Source organism: Spea bombifrons, chromosome 1 (genome assembly GCF_027358695.1).
Source record: "Spea bombifrons isolate aSpeBom1 chromosome 1, aSpeBom1.2.pri, whole genome shotgun sequence".
NCBI lineage: Eukaryota > Metazoa > Chordata > Amphibia > Anura > Pelobatidae > Spea > Spea bombifrons.
Genome location: NC_071087.1, coordinates 134710088 through 134730328, shown reverse-complemented (window position 1 = coordinate 134730328; position 20241 = coordinate 134710088). Strand labels below are relative to the sequence as shown.

The following is a 20241-nucleotide window of genomic DNA, read 5'->3' as shown; positions in this document are numbered from 1 at the left end:
GAGGAAATAAAACATAATCGGTTCATTCCCCACATAGCCCAGTTTTTAAATTCTGTTTTTCCATTTTGCTAATCCTTCTGGTCAAATTTTAGTAATTTTAGTATTATTCTGGCCTGGATTCCAAAAGTGAATAGTAAACTTGAATTAAAGTTGAATTTTAAAAAAAATGTTGCGCCTTCGCCAGGGGATGTGAAAATATATTGGCCAATCCCAATGGGTTCCTCCTCCAATAAGAGTTGGCTCAGCCCTGCATAATACATAGCTTCATTAGTGAGATTTCTTCAAAGGTTTAACTATGCCTTATGCAAGATCAACTCTGCCCTTCGCACAAGAAAAACTCACCACCTGGCACTGAATAAACAACAATGTTTTGGCACTTAAATGGTTAAGCTGAGAGGTTCTATAATAAAACGTTAAAAACGATAAAAAGAATAAAAAGCAAACTGTGAAAAGGTGGAATTTACTAACAGATAAAAATATCCCAAATACAGAGAAAAAAATAGAAAAAAAATGATACCCCCAAAAAAAAACATGTTATCGTCACGGCAATACAGAACTAAAAACATCCATTTAATTATTTATTGCTTTTTTCTATATTTATTTTGAGGGTGTTTGAAGGCGACCCTTCTGCTGAGTGCAATTTTATATTTTTATTTTTTTATTTAGCATTATTTTTTTTTTTATTTCAATTAATAGTATGCTTCCCAAATTGTTAATTTAGATAGTAAGCTCATTTCACCAGTAAAGGCTTTTCCAGTAAAGGTTTTTTTGTTGTTGAAGCATTTACAATATTAGTGATAGCGTTAACATTCTTGTTCTATGGGGTTGGGAGTGAATTAAAAGCCGCATTGTTCAGCAAGATCTATTCCTGGACATTTACCAATGCATGCTGCCGCTAGGTAATATTTATCTGAATGTAATAACAGGGAGCTAAGCATCAGGATAATATAACTCTCATGCGGAAAAAGCTTAAATCCCAACTAAGGCTAATATTAACCTAAAGTTGAAGGGGATCTTATAAAACATCCTAAAACATCAAATTACTTTTGGAGTAGGCCAGTTACACCCTGTTCCCAAAATGAACAAAAACTACTACCCTATCTTCCTAAATTGCAATTGAAGTTTTTAATATATATATATATAGATATATATATCTATATATATATATATATCTATATATAGATATATATATATATATATATATATACACATACATATATATTATATATATACATATACATATATATATATATATATATATATATATATATATATATATATATACACACACACACAATATATATAATATACATGTATATACACACATTTAATATATACATCTAAAACCCTGATCTGACTAGGTGCATGGGGAGATAGTAAAAAGGAAATAAAATATATCCAAATACCCGACCAACTAATAAGTGTATAAGGTGTATAAGGCTATACATCACTAAAATAATCAGCTGGGGGAGAGACTACTCTCGAGGCTAGTAAATCCAGTCCATGTAGCTATATGTAACGAGACGCCCGCTCTACTGTCTGATAGATGGGGAAGCCCTTCCTATGCACTTGAGGTACAAAACGCATTGTGAGAGGTTATATTTCAGATTCAGTTTTCCGTTTGGGGAGATGGGGTATTTGTTTTCTTTTGTTTACCACAACAGGTTTCAATACCATACACTCTATCTCCAGTTATTCACACTTAGGACCTATCTGTGTGCAATACTTTACTGTTCAATATTTCGATATACCGTATTTGCTCGATTATAAGACGACCCTGATTATAAGACGACCCCCCAAAATCTGAATATTAACTTAGGAAAAAAAGAAAAAGCCTGAATATAAGACGACCCTAAAGGAAAAAAGTTTTACCAGTAAATGTTAATTCATGTAAACTATTTTTTTTAATAAAAGCTATGATTGAGAAAAATATTTTTTTTTTGTTTTTATTTCTTGTATTTTCCAATCTGTCCCCCAGTTACGCACATCTGCCCCCAGGCTTGCCACACCAATATGGCACTGTGGCCCATGATATGCCTTTTAACCCTCTATATGCCACTGTGCCCCATGGTATGCCTTTTGACCCCCTATGTGCCACTCTGCCTCCAGAAATGCCTTATACCCCTATATCCCATTCTGGCATTTAGGGGGTTAAAATGCATATTATGGGGCAGAGTGGCATATAGGGAGGTATAAGGCATTCCAGGAGGCAGAGTGGCATTAAGGGAGTTAAAAGGCATTATATAGAGCACTCTGCCTCCAAAAATGCCTTATACCCCTATATGCCACTCTGGCATTTAGGGGGTTAAAAGGCATATTATGGGGCAGAGTGGCATATAGGGAGGTATAAGGCATTTCAGGAGGCAGAGTGCACTATTAAATGCCCCCTTAACGCCACTCTGCCTCCTGAAATGCCTTATACCTCCCTATATGCCACTCTGCCCCATAATATGCCTTTTAACCCCCTAAGTGCCAGAGTGGCATATAGGGGTGTAAGGCATTCCAGAAATGCCCTACACACACACACACACACACACACACTTACTTACCGGTGCTTCCAATTTCCTGCTGTATTGCCGGGGCAGCGGGTTGACGTCTCATTCCGCGGCAGCCGGAAGGAGGTGGAGTTGGCAGCGGGGGTTTCTATGCGTCCGTCGCAAATACCTTCCCCGGCTGTCAGAGATCAGGAACTCTGGAACTCTGATCTCTGACAGTCGGGGAAGGTATTTGCGACGGACGCATACAAACCCCCGCTGCCAACTTCACCTCCGGAAGCACCGGTAAGTGTGTGTGTGGGGTGTGTCACGGTCAGGACTACTTGCCAAGCCGTGACTGTGTGGAGGGCGTGGGCATGAAGGGGTTAATAGCACCAGGCCTCTGGATTTACTAACTTCACCCCTTAACAAGGCATAAGCTATACCAAATTAACCCCCAAATCCTGCCTGTATCCCCCCAGGTAGTCTGCCACCACTCACGATTTTGATACCGGATTCGTGAGAAATCCGAATTAGAACCTTTATCTCTATATATATATCAACCCACCCCGGGCAAACAACATATATATATATCCTGTAGAACTCAATAACAATATGGTAACGTGTTCTCCTCTCTTCGGGTTTGTGGATATCGATACTAGAGCCCAAAGACAGGCTTAGATTTTGAATATTTTAATAACAAAAAGACAAAGATTACACAGTGCCAGAATTACAAAAAACAAGACATACAAAATAAAAATAAAACAGCAAACAGTTCTTAAAAACAAAAGGGACTTAAACACAGGACCCTCACTCACGAGTTTCTCCAATAAGTAGGCCTGTGGGAACTCCTTAAGTCCAGATGGTTCTTACGATGTTGTTCCGATCAGAGTATATCATGGAGTTCTGCTTTTCGGTCGCTGCATTGTCCCTAAATCACACTTTGTTTCAAGAAAACCCCCTCTGATCACATGACCGATTATATGACACCTTCCCCAAGAATCGGGTCCCATCTTTGATGTGCCAATAAGTTATGGTGGGGTAAAGGTGATGGAAACCCCCCACTTAAGATAGGAATGGAATTCCTATAACTCAGGATCCTTATCAGTTAGGCCATGAATCACCACAGGGGTCCTTTGGGAAGATGACACCTCTAGCCAGAACAGATACAGAGGGCATTCACAAAGAAACACATTAAATCAACCTCAGATTAACTCATTGAATGCTTAAACAAAGAAACTAACCACCTCTGCTGGGTTACCCTTCCATGCATCCACTACGTTATATGAGTTAATCATGACAGGGTGGGGTGGGGTGGGGGCGACGACAGGAGGATCCAGGTCCCCTGCAGCGGTGCGGGGGATCTGGATCTTAGTCTCCTAATCAGACCTCTATTTGAGGTCTGATTAGAAGACGACCCCGATTATAAGACGAGGGGTATTTTTCAGAGCATTTGCTCTGAAAAAAACCTCGTCTTATAATCGAGCAAATACGGTACTTAAAATGGGAGAAGGTTGGACAGCCAGGAGCACTGAAAATTATATTTCTACTGGTGCACTTATTATTATTATTTATTGTTTTATATAGCGCCATCATATTCCGTCGCACTGTACAATGGGTAGACAGGACATAACAAGTAGTATATAACAAAACAATTTGACTTTGTTCTGCTCTAACAAGCTTACAATCTAGTGGGAGTTAGAGTGTAGTACACAATACGTAAACGTAGTTACAAAGATTAAGCAGAGTAGGTAGAACAGCACCTTTAATTTATCTTTGTTGCTTGGTGGAAGCTAATGGAGGGAGAAGACATAGTAAAGAGACTTCCCTATATTGCTCCCTACCTAGGACCGACTTGTTCATGTCAGCACATCCACTCAACGAGGAGCTACCTACAGAATCCTCTTGTTCATATGATCAAAACAGAGGTACATCTACCAACTGAGCCATTCTAAAGCCATGACAGCACCATGGATCAGTTAGAAAAGGTTAACTAAATGGTGGGTAAAGGTCAGTCTGTTTTATTCTTCACACAGAGCCAGATCAATGGCAACTTAATATAAGTGCATGAAAAACGTAGGCGTGGGGGACGAAGGATTATCCGCCTGCAAAGTCAATCCATTTATCCTATCAATACTCTGTAGATAGAACCAAACCCGAGCCTGAAGTATTATCTAAAGCGAATATATAATGGACAAGAAAATTATAAGAGGGAATTTGTTTATATAGCTGTGTTTGGAACGTAGTAAATGTGCTTAGCATAAAATATGGTGCATTCTGCACGGGGAGTCATGTCATGCTAAAAAATGCAGAAAGACTCGTCCGTGAGTACGTTAATATGCAGAAAAGTGTTATAGCTTCTTTATCTGCTGCTTTTTCTGAGCAAATATTTAAAAACCAAGAGAAGAGATATTGCATAACATGAAACTAAACGCTGCTGTCACTATGTGAAACCTCTAACATGATTACAATAAAACAAGCAGTCTGTAGACAGATAAACGTAATGATGGTGTAAGTGCCGGTACTATTCATGACATATGCTAATTCTATAATAGTAAAGAAAAAGCAAATGGCAATAATTCAAATTGTAAACATTTTTCCTTATGAATTAAACACAGTTGCTGTGTGTCAGGAAAGGACTGTACAGAACACTGCTTTTGACTGCTTCTTAATCTTGAAGTAAGCATTCTTTCTGTGCTTCCCTAGTGGTACTATCCATAGCCCCCATAACTCCACATTGCACAGGAGGGGAATAAAACAATGCCCTCCCAGACCACATTTCATCAACAAAAAGTACATGATCCCCAACAGTACTCGAGCTCTACCAGAGATTAACTTGTTACCTACTGACAGAACACAGGCGAGACAAAGTTTGTTTAGTAGGCAGAGTAAATGGACCAGCTAGTACTCATCTTCTCCAAAACCCCAACAACAGTTTATTACGGGTCACACAAGTGTTGTTAGTGAGATTGTATTTTTTTAAATGTATCCAGACCATTTTTTATCACATGTAAATCCTGATGATTTAACATTTGGCCATCAAACGTCGACACCTGTTATCAACAAAACTTTGGGGGGCTAAATGTTATACAGCTGGGATGCATAGCACCTGCTCTGGATGAATATAACTAAAAGAAATTAAGAAAGTATGATTGTAAGCTCACAAGAGCAGAACCTCTATGCCTTCTGTACCAACATGTCTGAATAGTTATTATTGTTATTGTCAATGTTGTATGTTGTCAAATGCAATGTCATTGGTATTTTTTCCCTCTATTGTATTAGCACTACGGAATCTACTGGTGCTCAATAAATAAGATGTCATTTAATGTAAATAATGTGAACTATGTAAGTATAAAGTGACAACAGCTGCATACATTGTGTGCAGAATGTAAACACGAGGCATCATTTATTTTTTCCCACATATTTGATTCTGACACAACCAAAGTTATATATATATACATACATATATCTATACACACGACAATTCGGAAACATTATGAATCACTTACATCTTTTCCAATGACTCGCAGTTCAAACTGTGTCTCTTTGAAATGTATCTTTGTTATCCTAGGCCTGGAAATAATAATAATAATAAATATTAATAACACGAAAGAAGACAAGAAAAAATAACCACTTGTTGCGTGTTTGTAAGCACATAGCGCTGAGGAGGAAGAAATCCCATGTGCCTGCGTATTCTCCCATAGCAATGACCAGCAGCAAGGTGAATGTGTATATTATTTGCATGCTATCACCTATGACAGTTTTATTGATGTTTTTTTTTAATATAAATAACATATCGCGTCTCTATAAATAAGATTTCCTCTACAAATAACCTATTGGGATATCTGAACAATGAACATTTAATTTGATTTATCTAAAGTCTGGGAATCCGGCCTCACACATGCACACACACGCACACGCACACGCACACACAGTGCAATATACAGTATACTTGTCCTTCGAGGAAAAAAAATTATTTTGACCAGAACATTTTTTTTATATGTCCATATAAGTGAGTGAGATTCCCTTGAGTTGAGTGAGCTTCATATATAAAGTGATAGTACACCAATTCTTTCCACTTCGATTCAACCTTGTGAAAAAAATTAAAGCAGACCCTATATCATTGGGCTAAAAATGCTATCTACTTTAAGGTAAAATCTAGCAAGTAATTTATTAAGACAAAGCATAAAATGAAATTACATTTTACAAATAGCCTTGACTAATTAGCTGTGAAATCGGGCAAAAACTACTACAAATTTTAAGATGCGGGATCTAGTTAAGATCCTATCAATTAAGGTCAAAATGAAGCTGCTCAATGCAGGAACAGGGACAGGTGGTGACCTAAATAGTGGGAAGTTTCATTTTCAAAATCCTAAGGAATTGCAAAATTAATTAAAATGTTTAATTTGAATGGTGTTTTAATAACTTAGACGTTTATCTCGTGCGGTATATTTAAAATAGAATGTTTCTTTTAGATACAATTCTACTACAGTACCCTCGCATTGTAAGTGTAAATAAATGTGTCCATATAATAATGTCACTAAACACCTTTGCCGGTAAGTATGAACCTGAATTGAGTATAATGTAATTATTAACTAGCTGAATGTACCTTTTTCTTCCAATTTCATGAAGGAGTATTGCAGTTTGGTTTGGTGTTCTAAATCCAACATTCTATAACAATCCCTCCTTTGACAATGGCATGATATATATATATATATATATATATATATATAATAAAAAGTAATCCATGCTTTGCTTCAGAAAACTGTTTGCATTCTAAAGCTCTGTATCACTTTCAGAAGTCACATGCAGTAATGCTACTTATTTAATTGCATTTTTGGCTGCCCAGGAGAATTCTTGAAAGATAAAATCACTTTGTGTTTATAAATTGTTGAAACAGCCTACAACGCATTACATACGGATGGTGAAATCCTGGTATCTCCTTGTACAAATACGTTCATTGCTTTCTCCACATCTTATACGCAAGTTAAAAAGGAGAAAAAACTAACCGCTAAATCATAACCAAACAGTGTTGACATTTTGTTGCAAGGGATATCAGTTGTATATTAGCCCGCAGACACTTACACACAAAAGACACGCATTGTGTGCATTCTACAAGGTTAATTATTAAGGCGAAAGTTTACATAGGCATCATTCTAAATGGGAAATAGAATTTAGAATGGCTCAAGCTGAAAGTTATGAGTCACGGCATAATGCTCCAGTGAGTAAGGTTAGAATTACCATTTCATTCATTTTAATATCTCATTCATGCAGAACAGTTTCTCACAACCCTCAAAAATACTTACCAAAAATATTTCCCCACTTGCTTTTTATTCTTGTATACAACCAGACCCACAGGGGTAAGCCCTAAAAAGTATTCAGAATTATTTTCGCCCTGAAAAAAAAGGTTGATACATGTATTAATAAATACCAAGACAAAAGACATATCAAGACATTTAAGACGATGCTATGCTTCCAACTGTGTGGGAACAGTTTGGGGGAGGCCCTTTTCTATTCCAGCATGATTGTGCCCCAGCGCACAAAGTAAGGTCCATAAAGACATGGTTTGAGGAGTTTGGTGTGGAGGAACTTGACTGGCCCACACAGATCCCTGACTTCAACCCCATCAAACAACTTTGGATGAACTGGAATTGAGATTGAGAGCCAGGACTTCTTGTCCAACATCAGTCCCTGACCTCACAAATGCTCACAAGACATTGCAGGACCTTGCCTGCTTATCGACCATTCTCTGATCTCTGTCTGGACCGACCTCAGCTTGTTATTGACTACTCCTGCTTGCCTACTGTTATATAATTGGAGCCTCCACTAGTCCCATGGCTACCAGCACCTAGGGGCTCAACCCTTGGGGAAAGGTAGTTGGAGGGTGAACCTTCTTCTCTCCCTCTGTACCTGGGATCCTCCTCACCTGTTTCATTACATATAGCTGCAAAGGGGTGACCAACTACATATTAGTGTCTATGTGTTTAGAATGTGATGTCATAAATGTCTGTGTTGATGAAATGACCAGGTGTCCAAATACTTTTGTCCATATAGTATATGTTTCTGACAGCTTCCCATGCATGCATTTATTATCTAACTTAGGAACGGACTTTAAGTCGGTGCCCTGTACCAGTCCTGCTCTATAGGCAGCCACTTAGTTTACCTCTATGGTAGTGCCAGCCCCATGTGGGCATTTCTGGGTAATAAAAGCATTAGGAATACTGATATACTATTTATATACATTTTTCTAAATTATCAGTTACATGGAGGAGAAAGCATTCTATTTATTTCTTGGTTGTTTTTCTCTTGACAAAGCTCTGCTTGGTAATTATGGTGTCATTATCATTCAGACAGATAAACATAAGTGGCTGACATGCATGAATTCAACAAACTCGCAGGAAGGGAAAATATTCATTATTCACAAGACAGGGGTTACTCAATTTGCAATTTTAAGGCTTATTAAACCTTTTATGGAAAAAAAACTGTATAAATGGCGCTTCTTATGAAAGAAATCTCTTGTGCATCTGTTGTCGTCTGTCACCTTATATTCCATTTTGCATTTCTGTTCAGTATTTATTATTTGATGGACTTACATAAACTGGATGAAGATCAACTCCATACATTTCAAGGCATTTGGCAACTCCCAAATAATTTAACTCTGATACAGCAGGAACCTGTCCCCTGGAAGAAGGAAAACATATACGTCCTTTAAAATTTAGCAAGGATAATAAAACATCTGCTGTTTAGCGATGAATATTGTGATATATGATATTATAACATTATTGTGATATATTATATATATAATTGTAAGAAATCATATAATATAAGGCAAAATAGTCGTATATTTTTTACCATTGGGAACATCATACAGTTATTCACTGTTCAGTCAACCTTATCAATAAACAAAAGACTTGTCGAACTATTTTACCTAGTTTTCTCCATATTGTAGAAAAGCCTTAGTTTTGAAGAAAAAAATCGTATGAACAAAAATGTTATGTCTTGTGCCCATGTCTTGTGCCCACAAAATAGCAAACCACACAAACATCCTACAATTCATTGCCCAAGATGCCTTAAGTATAACAATAAGTCTACAGCTATCCCTTCACATAGGCAGCTTGCAAAATATGAAACAAATGTCCATAAAAGATACCTATGTTAAAAATTCTAAATAAAATCTTCAGTAATAACTAAATATTTAGAAATGTAAATTTGTCACATCTCTTAATGGGAAGCTGTCACTTCAAAGGCTGTCTGAACCAACCAACAACAATCAGCAACTTATCAACAAGGGGAGATAACCAAACAAGTAGGAATACTTATATATGGTCATTTATTTTTTGAGGTTTACACATAAGTGGGTTTTATGTACAAATATTGCTTATTTCATTATGTTAATACCACCACATCCGTTTATTTAGTGTACAGATCAGTAATATGTAGGATTTGAAGAATGACAGATTTCCTTTAATGCCAAGATACGAAAGGTTCTGATGTGTAGAAAAGAAAAATTCACGTACGATAGGTGGTATATTCCCACAAACTTACATAAACTGCTACAAAATGTGTGTCCTGGTAGTCAAGTGCCTTAAAGAGAGATGTGTGATGTGGAAAAAAAAAAGAGTTTTTAAGTAAAAAGGAAATTCTTTATTTTTCTTTATACTGCAATAAGTATGGCTGCAATACTGGTAACTGGTAGACATGCAAACTGACAATTGTATGCCCTTGACCATGTTTTTTTCTGCTAATTAATAAAAAAAAATCTATTTATAGCAGAATTCAACAGGAATGTGTTGGCAAAAACGTTTAAACATACTGTATTACGTCACTTTTACGGTCCAGTACCCATTGGTATTTAGGTGAGTCCCATAGATTTCTTTATAATTTTACTAAAGTGACGAATTCCATAGCAACGTGATCATATCTGACAGCCCATACAGTATTTACGAGTATCTGCTTTCTAGGAGAATTAATAAGATGGACACAGTCAGCATGAGAAACAAAGTTTTCCTTTTTGAGCTACAACTTGTGAATTTCTGAATTTGTAAAGCAGCCAATTATTCCTACAATAAGATATCCAGACCTTTGGGGGAAAACACAAAAGCCCTGCAGGAAAACTACATAATGTTTAATGTGTGTAAAATTATGTGAAATGTAACCGGCATGAAATACATTTTATTTGAATTACTTATTAGTTTCTACGCATTTTATGGAAAATGAAGCCTTGCCCCGTGTCTAGCTTCACTGTTCCTCAGGCTAGTAATCGGAATTGCTTTTAATAACCTCTTCTATCTGTATTCCGATATTACGGCTGAAATGAAAACGTACCTCGGAGTAGGTGTTCCTGTAAAGGCCTTGGGAGAGATCAAAACCTATTTCCAATTACAATAGTCCAATGCAGCACATTGCTCACTGCGCTTATTAGAGAATTCAATGGAAATGAGTTGCTGGGCCGAGGTGAACGCGAGTATAAAGTCCACTATATTTGGAAATATAACAAAACTCATATAGCAAATGTGGAAGTTAAAAAAAACTCCACTGCTTAGCAATTCATTTGCTAAATATATATTAAAGATTGTAAAGGTATCCCTGTCCTTGGATTGTTATTATGCAGTATGTTGATGTAATAATAAGATTATACCCTTTACTACAGTTCTCTATACTGACTAAAACCATGTTGTGTGTTTATGGATTACAATGGTGATGGTGATATATAAAGAAATGAAATGATAATAATATCAGTAATAATAATAAATATGCAATATATACATAAAAACACATCCATTATGTATACCATTGGGAAAGGTAGCTTAACTTGTTGTTCTCAGGATCTGCATGATTATTACACCCCATATGCTATCTCTCACCTGTTGGGTTGCTGATTTTGTTGCTTGGTTAAAGCAGCTTTTGTAGGGAGGCCGGTGTGGAGAATTAGAAGAATGCTGTTTATATGCTGAAGCAAAGGTCAAAAACTGCACTGTTCTCCGTCTACATGCTAAATGGTACTGTTGCCTCCAGCAAGGGGATTCATTCATTGTCCGAACGCTTAGGCACGCAAAGAGTTAACAAAATATACTACCATGTACTGAGATAGAGAAAGAAGGGTCAAGAACTCACGGCAATGAGCTGCTCCTAGCTAAGGTGAAAGCAGTTCGAGGTGAAACTGAGGTGAGGACATAGCTGAGGGCAGTAATGGATGTTGTGTCCATGAGCCAATACTCCTTGTTTAAACCTCTAACAATGGTAGTGATCAGAATCACATCAATGCTCAACCAGTCCGGCTAGCACACGATCACGTCCGGCTAGCACACGATCACGTCCGGCTAATGTGTTAACATGCTTAAAGGGGCTTAGAGAGGCTGACAAAACATTCAATACATTCAGCAAGTTGTGGAAATACAAAAAGATAGCAAACTCACTCTTTATGAAGAAAGAAGAAAAAAAAATGTTAATGCCGCACCAAATTGGTTAGTTGTGAATGTCCTATTTCCAAACAGCAAAATGGGTTTAATAATAGGTCTTATGGCCAAATAGAAAAGCAAAGGTTTAAACCTCCTTGATGAACGACACCATTCTTCTTTCGCTTCTACTCCGTAGCCAAGAACCTACTATAATTCCTGTTGTTGCTATTTGTAATAATATTATCTTTATTTTCCAGGCGGCATAGCTCAAAGTGGTTGAAAATAGGTAATATTCCACAAAGACATAAAGCCGTAAAATCATTTGTCTAGGAAACATAAATAAATGCATTCCCCTTGCTGTTGAATGAAAGAATAATGAACATATCTATGATGCGTGTTATTTTTGCCCCTTTTGATTTTGCCGCTGAGAAACAATTGCTTTAGCAGCCGCCATAAAGTGAGCTTGGAGACCTCATTAAATACCTGGCGCACAACAAGCTTCATTTGCAATGAAAACAAGCTCCCAAAGCCACGTCAGGCATTTAAAATTTAAAAAAAAAGTGCAGCAAGACATTGGATACTGTATTTGTGGCTTTTCAGAAGACTTGTGTCACTCTGTATAGAGCAGTCCCGGGAAGTAACAAAAACAGCCCCCGAAAACAGTAAAATGTGCACACACCAACTATTAATAACTATACACATCTTCATATTTTGTGAACGGGGGTAAATAATACTTATTGACACTCCAACTATATTTCAGAAAATTCCCCTGCACTCTGGAGAATAATAAAACAACGTTTTCTTCTGAGCTTTCTTGGCTTTCCTCAAGAAGAGTTCCTGAAGGTAATGGACTGATGAATTTACCAAAGCCTAAATAATTATTCTTTCTCATTTAGTTCTGTCTGATGATGGTTCAGACAGCCTTTGTGAGGTTTGATGAGGAGAAAAGGCAAGAACTTCAGAAGATGAAATTTATTAGACTACACCGATCTCAACTCAGTTTGTCCGTGAGGGGACAAACAAAAAAATCTATTAGTATTTTTAATAAATTCATTTTGTTACATAAAAAAAGCTGTGATGGGTTTAGCAGCATTAAGGAATATATTGCACACAAAATAATCTGCAGGGCACAGGAAGGCTGTGGGGTGGGGGGTATTCATAAAGAGACAAAAAAAACTCTTACATTAAGGTTTTGTGTATTCGCTCAATGGCCTCTTCTAGGTCCTCCTTCTGGTCAGGCACAAATCTGTACTCTGATACGTAGCCCGGAAGATTCTTAAATGGATCATAGTCACCCAGTTCAGCTGGTTGAGAGAAGTTTAAGAAAAAAAACAATCTAAATGACTAGTTTTTTTAAAGCTGAATAATACGGCCATGGTTATAGTTTCAGTATACATTATTATGCATCAACATTTACGTTTTTTTCTTCTGCCTGTTAAATTCGCTATTTTATTAATAAAAACTAATTTTATGTTGATACAATAAATATTGCCACAACCGCTCAAGAAAAGGTGGATGCTAGTAGTCAGTGATACGGTACAATGCAGTATCCCAACATATTATCTTGCAAGACTTGTGAGGTGTCTTCTGAGGTGTCTTCTTCAGTTGAAGGATCATTGACAATCTCCATCATTCATATTTCAATGTTAGACTTCTTTATACCCCTCTTATTAGGCACCCAATGTGACAGGAAAGAAAAAAACTTTATGTTATAGTGATGATGTAGTAAAATCAGGACAGGGCTGGCAAGAGGTCAGAGAGGGACAACTGTCCCTTGAGCTGCTATGAATCAACATGAAGCCACATGCTTGTGTTTTTCTTACATATATAGTCTAGGCTTTCATAAACTTTAGGCAGAATTCATGCACAGACTGGGTAATTTATATGCTTTTTTTTTATTGGCTTTCTTTACAGATTTTTTGGTGAATGCACGTAGAACAGGATAATTTAGCCAGGCTTGCTTTCTTGGACATAAGTTTGCCAGCCCTCCCCTGATCAACATACACCTACCGTAGTAAGAGAATATGTTCTTAAGAAAAAATATATCTGTTAGATAAAGAAATTAGGAAATTTCTTATGTCAAGAGAATGCTACAGAGAATAATGTTGCAAAACAGAATATTGATTTTAGAAACACGAGCATGTACCAATCTAACACTACAAGCTAGAAAGGGTTTAAAAATGAGTTTATAACAATATATAATGATGCAAGTCCACTCTATTGATGTCAGTGATTTAATGCTTTCACAAGCATTAGATAGAATAATGAAAAAAATATTTCCACTTATGTATTTTTTCTCTGCTCTAGCTGCAAACACACCTTAATAGGTCTATTTATCCTCACAGAAATCTTTCCATTGTGTAAAGTAAAAGTAATCGTATGCTTTCTGCATAGAGAGAACAAGAGAAACCCTCTTAGTTCCGAATCCTCAATTGAATATTCCTGCTTCAGAAGAATCCATGAAATCTGTTTTAGTAAAGAATTCTACAGTAGTTATTTTAAAGGAAATGTACAACCGTGGCTTTGGTCTAAAAGAACTTATTTATATATTTTATATCTGGTTTTTGTTGTTGCAGTCTGAATTTTTCTCCAGTTCCCTTATTTTTCTTCCACTAAAAAAGTGATTGCATTTGCACTAGTTTTGTGATTACATAAACCTGTCTTTATTTGTTATCTGATGAAAGAGAATTCTTAGCCTCATTGAAATTCCTCACATTCATGTCCTCTCATCCGTCAAGTGAGTCAATACTGCACAGAGAGAAGATTTAAACAGAATATCACGGACTTTTAATAATAAAGAGGGCAAAAAAAAAGTCATATCCTAGATAGGGTGAATATTTTGAGAAATACCTGTTTTAATATATGAGGGAACAGAGTTGTCGCAAGCATTTTAACGCAAACTATATAGAAGATCAAGGATGGAGAAGGTAAAGGCATAGCTTTGGAAGAAATGTTAGAACATGGTTCCTCGAAAAGGATGCTAGTATGTAATGATAAAAGGTAACCCCTGTAATGGTAGTAGAAATATGCAATTATCTATATACAAACTAAATAAAATTATTTTTTTATTATTACAGGATTATTACACCAACAGTTTCTGGTAGCATTTCTTATGCAGATATGCTTACATTGGATAGCGTATCCTGCAAGTTGAGCAGCAATATTAGATGGACAGGGTAAACGACCTTGCAAAACATCTTGCTTCACTTGCAAAAAGAACTGATACCTAAGAAAAAAAAAGAAAAAATATATTTTGGTTTTATTTCCTCACAAAAGCGTATGAATGTTCTCTGGAAGACAGGACAGGTGGATCAATGGAGAAGGCAAGCTGGGAATGTTTCGCCTACTTAAGCTTGTCCATCAAGTTTACAGAATTTAATACTTTTAGAAATATCATTTCTAATACTCAATGCCAAACTATTCCCAGAAATAATGCTTCAATCATATAAACTTTTGTCTCATAGTTTTTCTGGGAACACAGAATGATCATGTGACATAAAGCCAGCATTAATAGGCTATTGCCATACAAAAGGCTTCTGAAGCTCTGTGTGTTGTTTTTATGTGATGTATGTAGTGCAATTATTGTTTAGTCTCCATAAAACAGCCAATTAAAATAGTGTTAGTGTGTGAAGCTTGAATGACATCCCTGCACTTAACAAACCATAGAACAGAAAAGGACTGCCATCAGAAATCTTGGGGGGGGCAGTACAAACCTAAAGATAGGCCCCATCCCATCCCATCCCATGTTCTGTCCACTGTCCCCATCACCCTGCCCACAATGGCCCAGTCCTGCGTTGCGAGCCGTAGGAGCCCAGTCCTGTTTGCCCGGGACCATACATAGGTACTGGCTTTAGCCCCCGATGACTGTCCTGGTACTCAGTGCCTATTCCTATAACTTCTTTAAAGGTGGTTTACTGGCTGGATTGAGCTCCATCACACACGGTACATCTCATAGATTGGGGTTGCTATAAGAATAATAAGCGATTCAGTATATAGCGAAATGCATTGTATACAGTACCTAGTTATTTCTTCTTTTAATTTGCAAGGATCTTCTGCATAAAACTTTACACCAAAATAAAGTGTATAAGGAGGTCCAGCTGCAAAAAAAGAAATAGCAAATATAAACACATGCATGGATTATCAGTAACAGCTTTTGAATGTGAAAAATGTTATTTACAGAACAATATTTACCTAGATTATGCAAATGTAGCAGGGTCCGTTTTGCTCCTTACCTCACTTAAAGCAAATAAAGCTTTTTCTATTTTGTAATTTTATTTTTTCCTCACAAAATTGTGCACATCATTTCAAAAAGCCTTTCAGTTTCCATGGCAACAGTCTATCAGTACCTGCTTTTGTGTCACGTGGCAATTAAGTGTACCTGACAAATTATGATTACATGATTAACACGTTAGATCTGGAAATGGTCTAGATGTTCAACAGCACAAAGAATTTGGTTTTAATGCTGTTGCTCAACAGAGCAAATGGAACAGCACCATTAAGGCCCAGTATGGGGGCCAGGGCGGCCATTCATCATTATTTATTGTTTCATGTAGGGCCATTATATTCCGCGGCACTGTACAATGGGTTTGTCTGGCACACATATTGCTGTCCATGTAAAGAGCTGCCCTACAGTATGTGGGATGTAAAAACTCACATAACGGAATCAGTGGCTCGGTTATACATCCCACATGGTGCAGGTGCAGCACTGTGCATGTGCACGGCAGCGACATGTGAAATCGGGAAAAAATATCAGCTTGCCCTAAGGCTGACTGAGGTAATGAGTCACAATGTATAAAGGCATTTTAACTTAGTCAAAACTAGAGCTCCTAAATTGCATTATCCATTCTTAGTAATGAAAAGTTCTTGTAAAACAAAGACTCTGCCACATTTAAATCATTAATATAGTATGTAATATATGGCTGTATAACCAGACATACAAGGACTCTCACTAATCACATTTAGGATTTTTAATGAATCCGACTCAGTAGGCAAGATTTGTTTTCTTCACGTTAATTAAAGTGAGTCAGGACCAGATGCTCTTGTACAGCTGGTCGGACAAGTCTGTTGTTAGGTTCTGTTGTGAAGCCCTGCTTAGCAGCCCGTTAATAAAAAAGTCCATAACATGGTTAGCTGACAACAATGAGAATTGTCCTGTCCAAAACACATTTACAGAAAGGGACTGCATAGAAATCCTGTAGAACGAGCACATGGAGGAGCCAGTCATCATGGAAATGCTGCCGTGTTACTTTAGACGCCCCAGTGGCTATAAGTAGAATTACAAGAAAAGCCTTCAGGTAGCAGGGCTGCATAAATCGGAGCAGCCCATGGAGTAATACTAGCTCCCCAGCTATCATCTAACAGAAATGTATTCCTAAATTAATTTAAAACTATTTTCTTACTACTTGCGCACAGCTCTACAAAGATATTCTTTAAGTGCATAACTCCTTCTTCAGTGATATACTTACTGTTGATCAAGTCTTTGTGTTCGGCAATAGTCTTTGCGGGATCCAGCCAGTACTACACAAAAATAATACAAGGATAAGTGAGACAAATGGCATTATGTGTATGCAGTTAATATCTTGTAACGCCTTTTAGCATCGTACTTGTTCTCTTATTTGTAATTACGGGTCTGCATGTTTCTGTTCCTAGTACTGACAAGCAAAGAAGGAAAGGCTACTAATTCTGCACCCTGCCCACAAACTGCACAATACAAAGGGTTAAACAAAGTACCGGCATTTAGTAAGAAAACCTTGAGAATTAGACATAAAAGTGTATATTACTATCCCTGACACAAGCCTAGAGGTAACCGTCTGTCTAGGGGTTGCTAGCCACAGAGCATATACACGGTTTGCATATTAAGGATTATGTTACAGACGCTGGCACCGGCCCAGGAGATCTCTTCGTTCAGCAGCACCTTATCAAATGTGTGCGGCAACGTTTAATAAGTACAAGTGATGACTGGGAGATTTAAGCGCAGAGAGAGAGAGGGTTAGTTATTCCATCATATTCAAACACCGGAATACATGGAGATTCCCAGATAAAGTATGAAAACAAAGTACAAAGTATTGTTCTTTGATATGAATCTACTGTGATACACAGAAAACTCGGCAGTTGCTGAGCTTATCTACTAGTCATGAAAATGGAAAGAAAGTGCCTGGGAGTTCTACATTAGGAAATTATATAGTAGGTTTCCATCTGAAAAAGAGACCTCTGAGGTCCCAAGTGAAAAATGGATCTTGCTATAATAGCCTGAGAAAACAGAGTCTTTAGTCAAAGCTGACTTCTTCTATTTGGCCAAGATGGATAGAATACACCATGAAGATCTTTGACGTCCTGTAAACTTGTGTAAAATTATATCTGCTTCTAGGTCGGTCTAATAAAAGGTACCAACTTCGACTAAAGACTCCACTAATTTTATAGCGTTATACTAGTAAAGAACTAAACAAAATGTAGCCTTGTTGATGTTTCTCCCGCCACTCTGATGGATAAAAGTGATACCATGACAATAGCAAGAAAAGATCATAAAATGTCCATCCGAACATAAATGCAGAATGCAAACAATTAGATTCGCAGGTGCACTAGTATAAAAGGTATAATGTACTTCAGAGAACATGGAGATAAAACCAACATTACATTTATCACAGGCATTAGTAGTCTGCTCTTTGTCTTTCAAGCAGTAGATTATCTCTTGAGAGGATAAAACCATAAGGTATGTAATATTATTTCCAAATGCAAATAAGACAGACTGATCTGTGGGGTAATCACTGTATAAAACAAATATAATAGCTAATAATGTTAGTTTAGAGACTTCCAATTCCACAGTCTATACAAATTAAATCAAATAAATCTACAGACACCAGCTTAGTTATAGTAGTACATTATTTACTATGGAGATACACAGTAGATAAATGGTTCTTAGATGCAAGACCCTTACAATTGCTTGTGTTTCTAATAATACTGTACTGCAGGGGTAGTGATAATGGTTTGTTCCTTAGTAAGAGGTCATATTTATTGATGGATGAAGTAATCTTTGTGAATTTGCCTTCCCATTCATAATTAGTTGTCAATCTGATATGGAACTGCTACTTCAAGCAGAACATTCCTACGGTCCATAGGTTCAAAGGTAGGCTTGAAGGACCACTTTATGGTGGTTTCGTTGTGGAAAACTGTATGCCTGGCACACAGGATCACCAGAACGCTAAAATTCCACTGGGCCTGGGGGATTGCTTGGTATGAATTCACAAATGATGACTCTGTCCAGCACCAATATATTTATCTGCCACGTAGGGGCTGATTATAGGAAAACTCCTATCCAGGGCATTGTTTAGATCCTTGGGTTGACATATAAAGGGCATCAGCAACAGTAATTGTAACAAAATATCCAACTGGGGCTGAAGCAATCTAGTTACATGGTAAATTGATTTTATTATATGTACCCTATAGCATATATATTTTTTGTACGTCAAGTACCTTTCCTTGACCTTTGCTCTAAATATCCTGCCCACCTTCCATAATGTTATGTTAAATACTTGCAAGAACATGTTAGTGGCTCAGAATCCAGCTCTTCATGAAATTTGCCCCTGAGCTGTTAATTAATATCCAAACATCTATCATAACAAAGGCTTTGAATTCTCTAACACTTCAGTAAGAATTTGCCCATTTAGTCTGCTAACCCTTTCAATGCTTAACCATACCTAGGAACTCTCTGGATTTGACCCGGCATCCCCGGATTTCTAGGTCAGTTTCTTTTTCCTCCGGGAAGGGGATTGGCATGTGGTCACCCACACTTTACTGCCCACCTTTCACCTATTAAGGAGTCCTTAGTGTTTGGCCTCACCCCTTCCCCAAGCAATTCTCCTTTACAGGGGATAATCCCACATTGAGCTAACAAATTAGAAGGGTTTGATTCCTCAAAACACTGACCTACAGATACACACTGAGCTAATCTGACATAAAGTTTAACAGATCACTCTCAGCCCCAGTGATGCACACTTGTACTGACCACCCGCAGCTAAACTGAAGAAAACGAACCCATGGACATCCCTAAGCCAGAGTGATACACACTGAAGAAAACCCAAACCCAAAGACCACCCTTAACCTAAGTGACCACTCCTAACAGTACTGATCACTGACAGCTACATGATGTACTCAAACACTCAATCAAGCTAACACACACTCAAACCAATACAGTACTGTTCAAAAGGAATTGGCAGGTAGGCTGTTCCAAACAACTTGGAGAAATAGCCACAGTTATTCTATGGATTTAGGCACCTCAGTTGCTTCTCTCTATTCATGTAATCCCAGAAATACTTGATGAGGTTCAGATCACGGCTCTGTGGAGGCCATAGCATCACTTGTTCTTCTACACT

General features: G+C 37.3%; 1 protein-coding gene across 1 annotated transcript in view; it reads right to left on the bottom strand.

The window, feature by feature from the left end:
* The window catches only part of EPB41L4A (erythrocyte membrane protein band 4.1 like 4A), a 76820-nt gene that overhangs the window by 28004 nt on the left and 28575 nt on the right, over positions 1-20241 (bottom strand). The window contains exons 3-9 of the mRNA XM_053474294.1: positions 17338-17389; positions 15891-15969; positions 15001-15098; positions 13056-13176; positions 9068-9155; positions 7781-7869; positions 5984-6047 (exon numbers count right to left, since the gene is read on the bottom strand). Coding sequence (XP_053330269.1) covers positions 5984-6047; positions 7781-7869; positions 9068-9155; positions 13056-13176; positions 15001-15098; positions 15891-15969; positions 17338-17389 — 591 coding nt within the window. The remainder of the gene's footprint in view (positions 1-5983; positions 6048-7780; positions 7870-9067; positions 9156-13055; positions 13177-15000; positions 15099-15890; positions 15970-17337; positions 17390-20241) is intronic.